We start from the raw sequence: 18,072 nt of genomic DNA, 5'->3' as shown, positions 1-18,072 counted from the left end.
TTGTCAGGTGATGGTGAGAAACACAGAGACAATGAAAGAGCTCGAGACTCTTTAGTCAAATCATATATTAACATGCTTCCCTCTCTGAGGGCATCTAATAAATACTGAGTTTCAATCAGACACAGAAGGGTGACTGACACCATAATGCCACCTTCATTAAGCAACCAGGAACAGACGCACCCTATCAAACTTCCTCGTCGCAATCAAGAGACTTCCCCAAGGGCTGGAGAAAGACAGAGACAGGCATACAGGGAGTGTGGGACTTGCTTAACCCTATAAAACCTACTGTATTACATTTGATATGCAAGTTGCTTAGGCCTCTAAATTATCGACTGGATCAAAACTTTCAAAAACATATTGTGCACAGTCTTCTAGTTGCATTCTGTTATATGTTATTTCAATGCTTTTTAACAAGTAAAAGGCCTTTTAGTATAATTGTATATAAAAAAAAATACAATCTTGCATCAGCATGTGTCAGCCGTGAAACCTTTAATGATTTTAATAGTTAATATAACAATAAATTGTTAGTAATATTTAAAAATGAACATTTACTGGGCTGAAAGAACTAAGCTTTACTTAATTATGCATCATTTATTAGAAAATTGAAGTTAAAATGTATCAGATATGATACATCAGGCTTTTACATGTTCATCAGTTATCATTGTATCATATGATTAGAAACTACAGAACTTTGTTCATGAAACTAAGCAGTTAAATATAATCTTACTAAGACATTATTTGACTGATATATTTCTATGCATTTTATGTAGTCTGTTATACTGTTATTAAAATATAATTAATTTACAAACGATCAGAATTTAATCTAACGATTGACCATGTAAATAACTACATTGCCACCAAATTGCACAGTTTTGCTCAGTTTGGGCCTCTGAATAAATTTGAGGTGTTTTACGCCATGAAAGCCTGACTTATAAAATACAAAGATACAAAACATAAAACATGCAATTTTTTTCAGATTTTTAAAAATATATATATTTTGTCTAAAGATAAATAAACATAAATTCAAATAAAAAATAAATTGTTTTACCATTACATTTGTATAACAAATTTACTTGTACCGCATTCAATTCCGATTCGTTCACTTAAAAGATTCGATTCATTTGCAAACGAATCGCGTAACGATTTAACGTCAAGATGGGCAGGCTGTGACATGTCCTCATCCTTAAAAACAACGAACAGAATTATACAAGGTAAAGGATAATATAACCCACACTAAACATATGTTCACGTTAAGGATAAACGTGGTTTGTGTCGACTAAATTGTCGATCGTTAATTATACGAAAAAATCGAAATTGAAGATACGTTCACACAGCGACAGAAAACCGACCGAGTGCTAAATACGGCCATGTTCATAAACATTTAACGTATGTAATACTGAAAACCACATTTTATAACAAATGACTTAAATTTGAGATCGAGTTTGTGCTGTGTGAACTAAAGCGCAGTCGATATCTAACGTTAGTCGGCTCAAGCGCGCGCTTCGCGGGTTATTATCTTCTGAATAATGGCTCTTAACAGTTGAATTGTGAAGAATGAGATAAAACTCCAGGTAAGTTGTTGACACAGATCTGAGAGGCTGAAGAAATTATTTTAGATATTGTTTAAATTCAGTGTTTGATTTTACGGACGTATCTGTTTAGGCCAACTTTTATTTGCTAAAGTATTTTTAGTTTTGGTCGCCATTTGATGTCTAATGCAACATTTGCAGGGTTTCTTTAAAAGTCTTAATTCGCCTTTTCACAAATTAAGGCTTCAAAAGTCTTAATTTGTGAAAAGAAACTATTATGCTTGGTTTCACAGACAAGGCTTAAGCCTAGTAGTCCAAGACTAAAATGTATGTTAAGCGGTTTTAACTGAAAGCAACTTGCACTAGTGATGTTGATTTTGATCAAGATGCACACCAGTAATGTTTTGTTCAAAAGCACATAAAAAAATAGAAACCTACGTAAATGTCCTAAATAAATTCTAATCCTGGCTTAATCTAAGACGATAAATATTGCATGAATTAAAAAAAATATTTTTTTTTTTTTGAAACTGAACAAAGGTGAAAAACAAGTACACTTCCATAATGTACTTGAAGTGCTCTATTTTCGCGCACTAATTTTGTACTTAATATACTAAAAATGATGCTTTAGTACTTCTTAAGGTCAATTTAAGATCATCTAAGTGTACTCAACTGTGCTATTTTGAGACACCATGAATATGAACTAAAATGCACTTTTAACATATGATCTTTGTATTTAAAAAATGTATTTAGTTACCACTTGTAGTACACTTGAACCCATCTTTCATGCACTAGTACACTCAAGTCTACTACAAGTGGTAGCTAAATACATTTTTTAAATACAAAGATAGTATGTTAAAAGTGCATTTTAGTTCATATTCATGGTGTTTCAAAATAGCACAGTTGAGTACACTTAGATGACCTTAAGTTGACCTTAAGAAGTACTAAAGCATCATTTTTAGTATATTAAGTACAAAATTAGTGCGCGAAAATAGAGCACTTCAAGTACATTATGGAAGTGTACTTGTTTTTCACCTGGGTGACCTGGCTTCAGTTGCATAAACTTAGACACCATGTTAAGACTGTGTCTTAACAACTAGTTTGACCAACTAGCAGTTGGCAAGGAGTAATCAGTCTTACTTTTCCAATACAAATTAGACCAATCTACCTTCTTAAAAACTGAATTAAAAAAGTTATGACCAGTCTTGAAGAAAAAAAAATTAGGTGACTAACTTTTTAAGACTAGTCTAAACAGTTTATGCAACCAGCCCCAGATCTTATGCTTCAAACAAGAACTTACACTGTCAGTGGGGAATGAAAACTTGTTTGAATTAAGTCGATTTTTTTTTCTGAGCCCTTGGCAGTTGTTTGTTTCTGTTTTAATCAAACTGAATTAATTTGGATCAGTTTGCCAGAAACAAAAAATACTTTTTATCTTATGTTCACTGAAACATAAGTGCAGTAGCCACAAAATGACTTTGACTGGTTTCCAGTTACATCATCACACAGCGGTTTCTTTCTCATGACATGGAGGTTGAAACCAGTTTAAAAACCACTGAATGCAACAATATATTTTTACTTCAATGTACATGTAAATGGCCACCTAACGAATATGACTAGTTTCCAGTTACACCATTAGTGTGTCATGGTTGCAGGGTCATGATATGGAGGTTTCCGTAGTGTAGTGGTTATCACGTTCGCCTAACACGCGAAAGGTCCCCGGTTCGAAACCGGGCGGAAACACATTATTGTTATTATTTTTTATTATTACCGAGTTTAACACAAGCTCATGAACGTGAACGTATAAGATCTGTGTAAAATTTATCTTAAAGACTTATGCTGAATTCAGAACAGCATACTAGCACACTGCTGTGGTAGAAAGATAATAAGAGTAGTATGCTAGCATGCGGTACTGGATTAGCTTTAGCCCCCACAAAGCTTTTCTTTAACTTCATAATACTAAAAATGCTTATTTTTCCATTAAATGGCCTATTGTACTGTGTATTTATCTATGGTAAATATATATTAAGTGTCATTATCTTCATGTTTTTGACTCACACTAATAAAATAACTATTTTTACAAAATTCAAAGAGAGAAACACATGAGTATTTTTAATATTTTTCAACAGAGAAAAGCCTTGTGAGAAGTGATGGGAGCAAATGGTCCATGGCCAAAAGATCTAAACGACTCTTATTCTCAAAACATTTACCACAGTTGTGAGTACAGTTGCAAGCTTCAAATTATAGTAGCCTCAAAAACTAGTTATTACTAATAGAACAAAAATTAAGAAATTAAAGTTTTCTTTATAAAACAGCCAAATGTTGTTATTAAATCTAGGTTGGCTGAGAAAACTTTTATTAGACAGTTTTATTTTGGAATATTACCATAGATCTTACATGTAAGTTTCCGTAGTGTAGTGGTTATCACGTTCGCCTCACACGCGAAAGGTCCCCGGTTCGAAACCGGGCGGAAACATCATTTTTGTTTTACATCCCTGAATTGTTCTGTTCTTTCTCATTTATGCTATAGTCTTGAATTTTATTTTATTTTTTGGATTTTCAAAGGCCTGCACAGTAAATTAAAAACTTCTGCGTTTATAGTGATTGTAAAACTCAACTAATCCTCCACAAGATGGCGCAATAGAACCAGTAATGTTGGGTAGTCTTGCACTCATCAGCAGTCTGGTTCTTACACAGTGTTGATCTTTCAAAGACATAACAGTTATTCTTGAATACATAGTGGTCTTGCCCTCCTAACCTCTATCTCGCGCTCTCACTGCTATCTATCTCATTATTATCCCTTCACTCCTCCTGTTTTAACATCTCTCTTTCCTTCCATTGCGTTTGCCGAAGGTTTTTCTCGGTATTCCCTTTGATCTTCCTTCTTCTTCCCATGCCCTGTAGAAGCTCTAATAAGACTCTTGCTTTGGCTCTTCATGACCTGTCAGCCACAGTCAAATTCACGTGACCAGACGTGGACGTGTTCTGTCCACCTCCATTTGTTTTTTTCCTTCTTTTGGTATTTGCACGCGGAGAGAAACAGTCTCCGTGGCTGCTGCAGCCGTCTTGTTTGCCTTCTGTAGTTTCTGGCAGTTTAGCAGCACTTTGATCAATGGATTGAGCGATGGTAGATCGGCCCGCCCTGATGCTAGCTGGGTCGCTCCGCTGATACGCTGTGCCACAGAGTCTGCAGTCTGTTTATTTGCACCGATGGAACCAAACATCTCAGTGTGCCAGCAAAACTCAATATATCTCATTAAGGGGCCAAGCAGTCAAAGTTTGATACATTACAGGAGTAGTTCACCCAAAAATGAAAATTTGCTCAATAGTTACTCACCCTTTGGCCATCCATGTAGATGAGTTTGTTTCTTCATCAGAACAGATTTGGAGAAATGTAGCATTACATCACTTGCTCACCAATGGAGCCTCTGCAGTGAATGGGTGCCGTCAGAGTGAGAGTCCAAACAGCTGATAAAAACATCACAATAATCCACAAGTAATCCACACCACTCCAGTCCATCAATTAATATCGTGTGAAATTTATAAGAAGCTATTTCCATCATTAAGGCATTTTAACTCCAAACCGTTGCTTCTGGCTAAAATACAAGTCCATAATATTGCTTTCTCAAGTGAAAATGCTTAATGTCTCCAAATTTGTTCCTGTGAAGAAACAAACTAATTTACATCTTGGATGGCCTGCAGGTGAGTACATTTTCAGCAAATTTTCATTTATTTTAACACATTTGCATGTAATAAATTTGATGGCAAGCGTGCCACAGGAGAAAACATGTATTTTCTTTAATCTGCTATTGGGTTGTGCTTCCTTTAGTCACTGTGATTGGGGTGTTCAGAGAAAACAGTGTACTGAAAAAAGCTGTTAAATTTCTTACTTTATTTTATTTAGCCTATTTATTAATTTTTGATGATGCTGAAAAGTCAGCTTTGCATCACAGGGTTAAATTACATGCCTGGTCAATATATATTCAAATTCAAAACCATTTGAAATTAATTCACAATATTATTGTTTTTACTATATTTTTGATCAAATAAATGCAGTATAAGAGACCTTAAAGGGCTCAAACGGCAGACGGCAAAACTGTAGCGCACGCTTCTAATAAACAACAGATATTGTGCTTTGGTGTGGACACTAACATAGTTATCTTTATAGTTATCGTTATTGTTGTGAACAGGCCTTTATACTTTTATAAAAAAAAGTTTTTTATTTATTGAAAAACTACTTTGCACACTTAGTCTAGTTAGGTTATGATTAACATAGTGCTGAACACCCCACACCACAACCCCATAACACATTACTGTAGACATTACATTACTGCAACAAGAGTCCAATCCAGTTATAACCAGATTAATCTTTCTTATAAGAGGGCTGCTTTCTGTTATCCTATCCACAGCCCTATAAACACTGAAACACTTGTCAATAAAGCCCTTGCTCTTTCTTGGGAAGGAATTAAAGGATAAGAGAAGCACTCGTTTATGGAGAGACATGCACACATAAAGATTTCCCATGAAATCCATGGCTGTTTGTATCTTAAACATCCCTCTTCTGAAATTGGCCCTCATGAATCAAGCAGCTGTATTGACATGCTGAGTTTCTAGCAGCACATGTGCTAGGTAGAGATGTTCCGATACCCTTTTTCCCTTCCCGATACCGATTCCGATACCTAGGCTCAGGGTATCGGCCGATACTGAGTACTGATCCGATACCTGGGTGTGTATCTGGTTATACAGCTGTATGTACTACTAGATCTGTATAGATACAATTATTTTATGGTGTGCTTCACCATAGATAGATAGATAGATAGATAGTCTGGCGAGTAAACAAAAAAATATAATATATAATGTTTGGAAAATGGCATTCCATTTTTAAAATCTATTTAAATATCTAAAAGTACACTCTTAACATCAGTCAGTGAAGCATTATAAATGTATTATGATAATCGAGTATTATTTAATGATATAACTTTAGCAATTAGAATTAAAACTTGGTAACCATGAATACAGTCATTTTAACTGAACTGGTGGTGGTGCTTTTTGGTCATTCAGTGTTTCTCTGAAAATGGGGAAACTATCAATAATACTGATAAGATAATAATCATACTATGAATTCTACTAAGAACAATATAAAACGCACTAAGGATTAACGAGCTGCTGGATTCATGAATATTAATCACGTTGTTCATGTCATTGAACTGATTTGCTGAAATCAAAACAGGGACGATTATAGGTGAGCGCCAGCCAATGAGATTGTCGCTTGCGCATTAGCTCTGCCTACTACCGGAGAACCGGCAGTTCTTAAAAGCTCAAGAATTCCAAAGGAACTCCGTTATTCTGACAGGAAAATACAACAAAGAATATCGTTTACATACCAAGCAGAATTGACGTGCTACATAAGACTCTCTCTCTCTCTCTCTTTGCATGTGAGGAAAAAAAGCAAAGCTCACACTAGAGCTTACGGTACGTCAAATACAGGTGCGCTGCGCATTCATTCAGATGAACTGAAAAATAGCCCAGATCGCTTGACGGAGAGTGAAACTCTGAAGCGCTTGGTCAGAGTGTTCAGCGAGTGACAATATATCTGTGCTAAACTTATACATAGCCTCCAACTCACACACTGGCGAGTAAAATCTGAGCATTTATTAGCCAGTGGCTAATATTATACACTATTTAGTCGCCCAGGGTGAAGATTTAGTCGCATATGTGAGTGATTTACTGGCAATGTGCTACCACGTTTGTATTTATTCTTTGCTGCTCTAAATAGTGGTTGCTCGTGTACAACTTCCTGTGTTTGCATTCTGAGCAGCGAAGAAGAATTGATTTCCGATTTGCAGCGTTAAGCAAAGCTAGCGGGCATAACTATAGATCTTGTTTAAGAATGGTATCGGATCGGTACATGGATTCAAGTACTCGCCGATACCGATGCCAGATTTTTTTGTGGTATCGGTGGAATTTCCGATACTAGTATCGGAATCGGAACAACCCTAGTGCTAGGGCTGCTCGATTATGACAAAAATCATAATTACGATTATTAGTGGGCCATATAACCAAAAAAAAAAAAATAAATAATTTAATGCAAATCTAAAGTATTCAGTTTACAGCTATAGAAACTGAATAATCAAATGTAAAATAAAACAGCATAGTCTTCACTGTAAGAATTAAACTTCCTTTGTTTCTTATTAAAGCTATAAAAGACCTTCTGTGAAGAGCAGTGATTTTTCTCTTTGTCTTTTGTTGTTTGATTAATATTAAGCACACAGTCGGAGCAGGAATAAAGCCCGCTGTCACTTTAAGAGCGACACGGATCCAATTTACACGCGTTTTTTCAGTCTCATCTGTTTACATTCATTTATTACATAACCGACAAGGGTTTACGTTAATAATCACTAAGCGCCGCATTTTGACACATTTTTGCATGTATTTGACTGTTTAGGCGCTAAAAGATGACTTTACATGTCCGTGCTCTGCTCCGAGCACATACACAGATATTTGCACATGAAAATGGAGTTTTATGGAAAGGGGGCGGAATGGGGCGCAAAAATAATTTTATCTCGATTATTGTATTTTCATAATCGTTGGAGGCCGAAATCGAAAACTGAATTTCGATTAATTGCACAGCCCTAACGTGCCACATTTTCTTTCGTTTTTATAATAGTGTTTTTTTTTTAATTATTATTAAGAATATCTATCTGTATATCTATGTCTGTCCGTCCATTCGTCCATCCGTCTGTCCACTTCTACCTTTTTAAACTCTGGATGATTGCCTGGTCAAGCCAACATTGAAAGTCAAACTTTCTTTTCTAGTTAAGTCTGAATCATAGCACGATTAGAAGACAAGTAGCTACTTGAAGAATGCTTTTTCTTAAAATGTTCCTTTTATGTTTGAATGTTTTAAAAAGTGACACTTTTAAAAAATAAAGGTTCTTTTTTGACATTGATGGTTCCATGAAGAACCTTTAGCATCCATGCACTTTTAAAAATAAAGGTGAATTATTATTATTATTATTATTATTATTATTTTTTATTTTTGCAGTGATGCCATAGAAGAACCATTTTTGGTTCCTCAAAGAACCTTTCAGTGAACGCTTCTTAAAAGAACCATTTTTATTTAGCTTTATCCCCATGTGATCAGATCGAATACCAGGTGCCTTTTCCATTATAAAGAACCTTTTGTGCAATGGAAAGATTCCATGGATATTAAAGGTTCTTCATGGAATCATCTATGCAAATAAAGAACCTTTATTTTTAAGATTGTTGAATCGTTCCATTCCATGAGATGCTCTTTACAGTGGACAAATGTTCTTTAGACTTAAAATGTTCTTCACACTAAGAACTGTTCACTGAAAGGTTCTTTGGGGAACTAAAAGTGGTTCATTTGCTGTGAAAACCCCTGAAACCTTTATTTTTAAAGGGGTCATCGGATGCACAATTCACTTTACATGTTGTTTGAACATAAATGGGTGTTGGAAGCGTGTGTACACATCCATCCTATAATGGTAAAAATCCACCCAGTGTTTTTTTTTTTTTTAAATCCCCTTTCTCAAATCAGGCTGTTCTGAGATTCCTGTCAGAATGACATAGTTTTTAAATTTGAATGATAGTAGAATATTCTCCAAAAATAAAATTAAAAAATTTGGTTCTCCTAGTAATATTTTGTTAAATAAGAGATTACTCAATTTGAGTGTATTGATCATTTGGTAATAAAATGATGTTTTTGTTTAATAAAAAATAAGAGTTTGTCCATGTCCCTTGAATGTCCAACCTGTCGTATTGGGGAATCCGCCCCTTTAAGAAATGGCCATGCCCTTTAGTGACATCAGATTTTTTTTTCTCTTCAGTGGCAGGAATTTCAACGCCTGAGGTGAGTAAGTTGATAAAAAGTAAGTAAATTTTCTTCGTATGAGTTTGCTTACTTGCTTTGCCAAAGCTTAACATATCCACCCTGTTGGCATAAAATATGCCAGAAGTGATTCGAATACAGTATTTTCAAAATATGTAAGTTTAAATATACCAAATTCTCTTCAACAACCAGACTAAATATTTAGCTAGTCACAGTTTGTTGTAAGCTAATATGCTAATTGAAGCTCAAAATGTCCACCCTGTCGGCCACTTAGACTAATGACACATACATAATAAATGACAGGGTGGAAAAGTGCAGTTTTTATTGCTAAAAACTAAAATGAATGGGTATATCAATGTGGCTGATGACGTAATTATATTATTTATTATTATAAGTTGAATAAATGTTTCATTGTCATATTTTGTCATGCTTCGTGTGTTCTGCATTATGTGTCCACACCATCATGTGCTGGTCCACCCTGTCATCTTGATATTTTACAGTAATATTTAAAATAATAATTCAATCACATCTGTATAATACAGTGTGTTCAATAACTAGGTGTGGGTGCAATAACATGCAAACAAAAAACTGCATCAAAATATTACAGTTTTTTCCAAATAAGAAAAATTACGTGTGTGAATTGTACGAGTTTCTTTAAAAACACACGGTTTACATAAAATCGTTTATGTATTTATACTCTGAAAGCAAACAAATAACCCTGTTCAGGAAAGGGACATCATACCTTTCAGAACATATAATTTGCATCTTAATTTTGCAATGAAAACGTATTTAACAGTAATATATATGTCCATGACAGGGTGGACATACAGTATCATACACTCTCAGAAATAAAGGTACAAAAGCTGTCACTGGGGCGGTACCTTTTCAAAAGGTACATGTACCTTAAAGGTACATATTAGTACTTAAAGTGTACATATTTGAACCTAATAGGTACAAAAGTGTACCTTTTGAAAAGGTACCGCCCCAGTGACAGCTTTTGTACCTTTATTTCTAAAGAGTGTATGGTTTATGCTTCAAATAATGGCCCATAATTATCTAAGACAAATGTGTGGGAGCTCAGCTAATATGTTTCTATAGTACTTGAGTGTCTACTATTTATGACATGACACAAAGCGAATGGGAAATTAAAACCAACATTTTTGAGTATTGTGAAGGTTGAAAGGCACTCTATGGTGATAATAATGGTGATAACCCATATGCGAACCAGAAACTTTCCATTGTGTCCTAGAGTAAAACCCTTCATACCAATTTGCTTCAAGTGTGTTTATACCTGCAGTAGCTCTGCTGAATTGCATTGGATCCACTGTATATAACTGAAATGAAACATCGTTCAATGTAGCGATTAAAAGAAGCTTTTGAATGTACCTACCTTGATATGAAAGTTAAATCGGAGTTATTTTACTCAATGGCCTTGTTGCCGTGTTTTTGAAAAGCAAGAAAGTTCACCCGTGTTCATCAATTCACTGCAAAATCATCACAGTTGTTTTTCCCCCTCTTCCAGGCACCTTGAGCTTCTGTCTCTTTTTTTTTTTTTTTTGGCACATCAATGCATCTACAAGGTCCCACAGCACCGCACCTTCTGATTTTCCCCATTAAATAATCAAACCTCCTTTGAGAGCGTCGACTTTGTAGTCTCTCTTCAGGCAGGAAACAACACGGAGACTAAAGGGGGATTTCTAACTCTGCAAAAAGTTGAAAAGTTGACGTAAACTCTTGTAAACCATCATGAATATGCGTATCAACCCGATGGTTATTTTCCTGAATGACTGTTTGGTGTTTGTGTGCGACTCGAGTGAATGAAACGTTGTGAAAGAAAGCAAATCTGTGTCACTCTTGATGCGCTCAAGCTACATTATAGCTCTGTCATCTTTGAAACAGTTTCTCATTAATTCCTAAAGTTCTGTGTGTAGAAATGAGGGAAAATTGTCTTTGAAGTTGTGTGGAGCGTCTCAGGAGACCTGGAGGCCTCAGGCTGGACTTAGCCAGTGATGAGGGAGATGTTGCTTTGAAAGGGAGTCGTTTCACTCATGTTCAGCTATCACATGATAAAGGAAGAATCATTTGCTCTAATGTTTGGTAGGTCATGATACAGTGACTGCATTTGATTTACACATTCTTTAGACAAAATTCAGATTCGTACCCTGAATATTTGCAACATATCAATGTAATACTGTATACTGTAATACAGTAACATGCTTTATATGTTGTAATTTTAAAATTATAATTACAATTTCTAGTTGACACAATGATTTGATATATTGATATGTTACTTTTTATATTTTTGCTGTTTCATTAATTATGATCTTACTGCCATTGGGGCAAAAATCTATGTTTATAACTTAGAATTTTGATTAAAAATCCTATTTTCCACAATGATTTGCTGTAATGATATGCTGTTTATATATTTAGTGCTGTCAAATGATTAATCGCATCCAAAATAAAAGTTTTTGTTTACATAATATATGTATTTGTACTGTGTATATTTATTATGTCTATACAAATACACACACATACAGTATATATTTTGAAAATATTTACATGTATATATTTTTATATTATATATAAATATATTTAATATATAAACATTTTTCTTAAATATATACATGCATATGTTTTATTTATATATACATAATAAATATACACAGTATACCAATATGTATTATGTAAACAATAACTTTTATTTTGGATGCAATTAATCGCGATTAATCATTTGACAGCACTATATATTTATTTATTTATTTATTTTTGTTGTTTCATGAATTATACTCTTACTGCAATTGGGACATCAGTATTTACAAAATCAGTATTTACAATGAACATGTACTTTTTATTTCTTGGGCAACGTACTTATTAAGAAACTTAAGAAATTGATTTAAAAAAATAAAGAAATATTCACTGGATCAAAGAGTAACAGCTATCAACTAGGCCTATCTCCAGTTTCCACTATAATATAGTATTTATGTATAAAGTGTACTCTGGTTTTGCTGGAGTATTATAATTATATCAGTAAATATCTCTATCTATCTATCTATCCCTTACAACTTGAAAAATCTGTAAGTATTCAAAGTCTATTAATCATATACAACATTCAAACTCAAAACTTGTTTGAGACATTCAGGTGAACCAACAACATATTAATGCACTTTCCTTTTATAGTTGTAATTCTTCAAGTGTGTAGACAAATATAGTTTTGCACCCTGAATATTTTCAACACAACAACTTAAAGGTCTAAAAAGGTCCAAATATAATATAAGTTAACATTTTTGTGTATACAATTAAATGATTGGATTCCCCCCTTCCAATAGAGAGAGAGAGAGAGAAAGAGACATTACTGTATGGGCTTGAGCCAGTGTGTTGTCAATGAGCAGTTCAATGTTATCTATTTGTACTGTCATTTCATACTTTTAATGTAATTTTTGTGTTTTGCTTCCATATGTGTTGTAGTCAAGGCCATCGCGAGCGGTTCATCTTATGTAGGGGTCTGTAGCAGGTCTTGTACTTAAACAGCTTTAAAGCACAAATCCCCTTTACAAACAAGGAATACAGCTTGGGACGTACCACTTTCTTTTGGGGGAACAGCTAATATGCTAAAACGTTATTAACACGTGATTTTAATGTATGTAGACCAACATTTAAACATCGTATTATGTATTTCACTTTGTAACAACAGGATCTTGTGTAAATATGAGTAAAACTAAAATATCAGCATTTAAGTGGATTTTACTCATGATTAACAAAACCCTATTCGGAAGTTGGTATCTTCCACTCGCCAGCTGATCGGCCTCGACTCCCGGTGCGGTCCGTCGGACTGTACGCGGCCGTTAATTTCTTGATTTTTGTCTAAATTACGTCGAATTCATAGTAACGGCCGCTCGTGTCCGCATCCTTCACATCTTACGCTGCATTTTCAGCTCGGGGATTTCGCTGTAAAGCATTTTTGATTAAACGTCGAGCCGAGGAATTCCCGCACAAGCACTAGGCCGCGAGCGGATCCCCGGTGTTTCCTGCAGAAACCTGCCGCCTTCACATCGCTACCATGGGGGACACAGGAAGCGAGCGCAGCAAGCCGCCTAGTATTCCTCCCCGCTGCCCTTGTGGATTTTGGGGGTAAGACGATTCGTTTTACACGTGAGTGTACCTGTGCGCCGAATTTGATGCGGGAAAGGCGATAAATGTGAATGAAATGTGGAGTGTTTGTTGTTCATTGTTGTAGGCCGATGAATGGGGGTGGGGAACAACCACTCCTGTTTTTCACATCCACAGCTGCTGTTTCCCCTCGAATACACACTTAAAACACGCACATCCATTAAACACACATTACATTTAAAAATTCAGGCTCATCAATAGCAGATTTGGGCGATTTAGTGGTTTTTAACGAGCCTTGTGAGCTGGACTGACAGATCATATCACTCATATCTCACTGTCCTCTATCACAATCATTGGCTGTGTTTGAAAACCTTATCTAGACAGCGTTTTTGCCATTATAGATTGTAAAATGTGTGTTTTGTGTTGAAAAAACGTAGTGAACGACGCTTTTAGCATCATAGGCGTTTGCAGGATTTTTTGGCATCAAAGTGGACGTCGTTTTTTCTTGTAACAAAACATACATTGCCAGCATTATAGGGTGCATCATGTTTTGGCTGTATTCAAAATCTAGTGTGCTACCTAGACAACATTTTGAGCATCAAAGGTGGCATAATTTTTGGATTGTAACCTAGTAAACTGTCTACCTAGACAGCTTTTTAGGGCATCACAGGTGACATTGTGCTGTCTCTTTTAAGAAATTGTATGTTGGCTTCCTTGACCAAGGGGTTTCAATCTTTTAGATGCTATGGACCCCGAATATGATCCTCGTTATTTGAGGGACCCCCATCCTACAATTAAAAGGGCAGCTATGGTTTTTAAGTATAAAAGATCCAATTTATGCTGTAAAAAAAAAAAATATATATATATATATATATATATATATATATATATATATATATATATATATATAATTACATTTTTTTAATTTGGAAAAGATTTAGTTTATATTGCATTGTTACAGTTTCCTTACTGTATTATTTATTCATGAGTATTTTTGTATTGTTTTTAAATGTATTCAATCAATTATTTATTCATATTTTTACAATTATTATTCATATTTTGTTATTTATTCAGACTGTTAGCTTTTCCATGGACCCCTAGCACTTCCTTGTGGCCCCTTTGCCCCAGTTTGAAAACTCTTGTCCTAGACAACATTTTGGATGTTTTTGAACATTTGATACACACCTCCGATGACTTGAAATACTGTCTAGGTAGACACCTCCCTGGGTTTTGAGACACAGCCATGAAAGGCTAATGACAGATTGACTTTTTCTTGAGCGACACATCAATCAGGGCTCTTCTTCGAGCACGTGTTAGGCTCACAGGTGCAGTCATTTGACACTCCTTGCTGTCTGCTCCAAACAAATGCATCAGATTTGGGCAAGACCAAGACAGACCTCTGACAGGTGATCATTCAACAGCTTTTTGTTAGCCATTTTTCCATTTGCTTTCATTAAAAAAATAAATGCCATAGTGATGGTTGGATCAAATGCTGATGGTACACCAGTAATTACATGTTTCATGGCTCTTGTATAAGGTAATTTAATCACATAAAGCCCCTCTCACTTTACCCGTGACTAAGCTATTATAAAATAGGCTCAACCTGCTGTTTTGTGTAAATTAGATTGTAGATCTGTTGATGGTGTCCTTGATTTGTTAGGTCAGGTTTTCACAAATAGGCATTTAGGGAACAGAGTGTAATAGAAATGCCTACTAATTCTACATACATATTTTCAAAATAGACTAATCAATGGTAGATCCGGCACATTTATCAACTTGTCATCCAAAAACCAATTAGAAGACCATTGTGGTCCATCCAGTCCAACAGCGCAAGCTTCACTGAACCAATGTTGTGAGTTTGGGATGGGACTACCTGTTTGAAGACAAATGGCAAAATGCAATGTCATGTTTCATTCCAGCTCATGTGAGAATAAAATCCATTCAGTGTTTACCATTTCATAAACTGTCTTGCTGGAAATCTTACTTTTCACAGAAGTCTACAATGCATTCATGTTAGGTTCTGTTAAGATGAAGTTTGAGTGAAAAGAAGTAATAGCAATAGTACATGCTGTCATTGTCATTTGTTCAGAAGCATTTTCTGGACTGAAGTCAAGGTTTATTTGAAGGTGTGTGTCTGTGAGTGTGCATAGGTGTGTGTATTTTAGTAGACAAATATGATGACACATGATGAATAATCTACAAATTGGTCTCTTCATCATCATTATGATCACTGTAGTCATTTTCAGCTCTCTTCTTTAAATGTGTCATGTTTGTGTGACTGAAAGACTCAAATAGATTATAGCAGTGGTTTATTTTGGACTCTTTATTCAAGTGACACAGTTGCTGTCATTGAAGATGAACATGAGATTTGAAACTGGATGTTAACATAGCACATAATATCTGGCTTTTGATGGCTGTGTATCCTGAAGATTTAAACCACAGTCCATCTCTATTTTGATTCCTTGACTGTTTATCCCATTCAGACTCGGACTTTAATAGACTGACTGGTTTGCTTTGTGCAGAGATATAAGAAATGAGACAGTAAATGTCCTAAAAAGGTGTGTTTTTATTTTAAAATAACTGCAAGCACCAAAGAAACCACAATTTTAGGTATGATAGAAGTCCACTTGACTGAAGACATCAAGTAGTTTTATGTGATTAAAGAGGCCAAGATGACAATATTTGCATTATTCGGTATCATACAGTTTGCGAATGACATTAGGGTGAGTAAATTATGATTTGTAAAGTTCGATTCATTTGTCATTCAGTTAAAGCTGCCCAGTTGTTTGTGTTGTTGCTTTCTGCTTTGTTTACTGTGCAAAAACGATCTGGTAGTTGTTGTTTTACGGTTTTTGGTGTATTGGTGCACATCAATGACAATGATTAAACCGCATTCTTGTGATTGTTTTAGGGCTGCAACAACGAATCGATTAAATCGATAAAAATCGATTACTAAAAGCGTTGGCAACGAATTTCATAATCGATTCGTTGTGTCGCGCGACGCGGAGACGTTTGATTATTAAAAAAAAAAAAAAAAAACACTTTAGTTGAGCGCGGAGCGGAGTGAACACACTCGGTCTCTCTCGCGCACGGATGCTAGCAGAGTTTGGCGCCTCATAAATAAAAAAAAAAAAAAACGAGCGGAGGTAGAGGAAAGATATGGCGGAGGCAGAGAAATCCGTGCGACCCAAGTCATCCAAGGTGTGGGAGCAGGGCGGCGTTTGCGTATGGCAGTTGCCATACCCTAGCCCAGTCAGGTGCTGTGAAAAATTATCCAAACTTGAGTCGCTTATAATTCGTTTTATTATTTTAAATCAGAGAGTTTTAAAAGTAGTAAACCAATGATAAGCATTAAAATAACTTGTCAGTAAAACTGTAACGCCATTGGATCATCAAGCTCTCAGCTAGACCTCGTAACTTCACCCCGCCTCCGTTCAGATTGACGCGCGCACAGCCTGGAGAAGATGAGATCTCTGCTTTTTCGCAATGCAAGGGTGAATAAATAATTGGTGTTTGAATAGTACAGCGTTTTCTTTACTCAAACACTATGTCAGTAAAGGATAATGTTTTTGTGTGTTTGAAGAGTGGAGAAGAATTAGTTATTTGCTGTCTATATACGTTTTAAATATCCTGTGCATTATGTGCATAAGCGCTTAATTTGAGATTTTGGCCAAGTGTATTAAACAACAAGAAAAACTAAGCGCCCATATAGCTACAATCAAAGTTATATAACCTGTAAAAGTTGATGAAAGCATAATGCACTTGCTGCTTCAGATAACAGTTACAGCCGTTCTAATGACAGACAAAACACTCCATCTCCGTCATTCTCTGGTCAAAACATTATTAACTCCATTTGAGCTTGATTTTCATATAATGTTAAATGCAAGTGTCTGATACAATACCAACGCTAACGACGCAGTGTTGTTAAATTATTTAATTTTTGCACCCCCCATACATGTGTATGTTTTTGTGTTAGTCCATTTTATTTTATTTTATTATTATTATAACAGCTCAGGGATGTTCAAGGACCAACATGTTTGTGCACTTTCTAAAGATTTTAGTTCTGTTTTTGAATAAAGGGTTGGAAATGAATGCTTTTCTTTTTTTATCCGATTCATCGATTAATCGAAAAAATAATCGACAGATTAATCGATTATTAAAATAATCGTTAGTTGCAGCCCTAGATTGTTTAGTATAAAACTGTGCAACTTTTACTGTATTTCAGCATTATTAGTGTACAAATGGTTTTAATACCTGTTGGGTCAGAATTGTTGTTAAAAAATAATTTAAGCCATTCTAGGCCAAATTCATGTTTTAATTTGTTTTCTAAATTTCCAGATGTATAATTTTACTCAGATGGTCAAATGAAGACTCACAGCCTCTGTTATATAAATAATTTTCTTACAAATATTCTCCATGCTTTATTTCTCTTGGTATTTTGCTGCACCAATATGAACATTTACCTGTTATATCTGGTTTTAGCTTTAGTTTGAATGGTCTAATGTGGACTAAATTGCAGTTTGCTTAAAATACTAATGGCATCTAATGTCACTAATGTCAGTGGTCTTGTTTTTCATCAAAATCTGA

General features: G+C 35.1%; 1 protein-coding gene and 2 non-coding genes across 8 annotated transcripts in view; all 3 read left to right on the top strand.

Annotated features, from left to right (window-relative positions):
• Positions 1 to 1,123: 1,123 nt before the first annotated feature.
• zfand3 (zinc finger, AN1-type domain 3) overlaps positions 1,124 to 18,072 on the top strand; it is a 29,931-nt gene continuing 12,982 nt past the window's right edge. For 2 of the 6 annotated variants that reach the window (XR_009273831.1, XM_058794973.1), the window contains exons 1-2: positions 1,140 to 1,211; positions 3,656 to 3,743. Coding sequence is in view for 2 of the 6 variants with exons in the window: in XM_058794973.1 (XP_058650956.1) it covers positions 1,172 to 1,211; positions 3,656 to 3,743 (128 nt within the window). In the remaining 4 variants the exon portion in view is untranslated. Of the gene's footprint in view, positions 1,212 to 3,655; positions 3,744 to 9,396; positions 9,419 to 13,154; positions 13,528 to 18,072 lie in introns of those variants that run through there. The other 4 variants (XM_058794976.1, XM_058794978.1, XM_058794974.1 and 1 more) reach the window with 4 other exon arrangements.
• On the top strand, positions 3,197 to 3,269 carry trnav-aac (transfer RNA valine (anticodon AAC)). The gene has a single exon. It is a non-coding gene; the product is annotated as a tRNA-Val (tRNA).
• Positions 3,930 to 4,002, top strand: trnav-cac (transfer RNA valine (anticodon CAC)). The gene has a single exon. It is a non-coding gene; the product is annotated as a tRNA-Val (tRNA).

This window comes from Onychostoma macrolepis, chromosome 13 (genome assembly GCF_012432095.1).
Source record: "Onychostoma macrolepis isolate SWU-2019 chromosome 13, ASM1243209v1, whole genome shotgun sequence".
NCBI classification, from domain to species: domain Eukaryota; kingdom Metazoa; phylum Chordata; class Actinopteri; order Cypriniformes; family Cyprinidae; genus Onychostoma; species Onychostoma macrolepis.
This window is presented reverse-complemented; position numbering and strand designations above follow the sequence as displayed.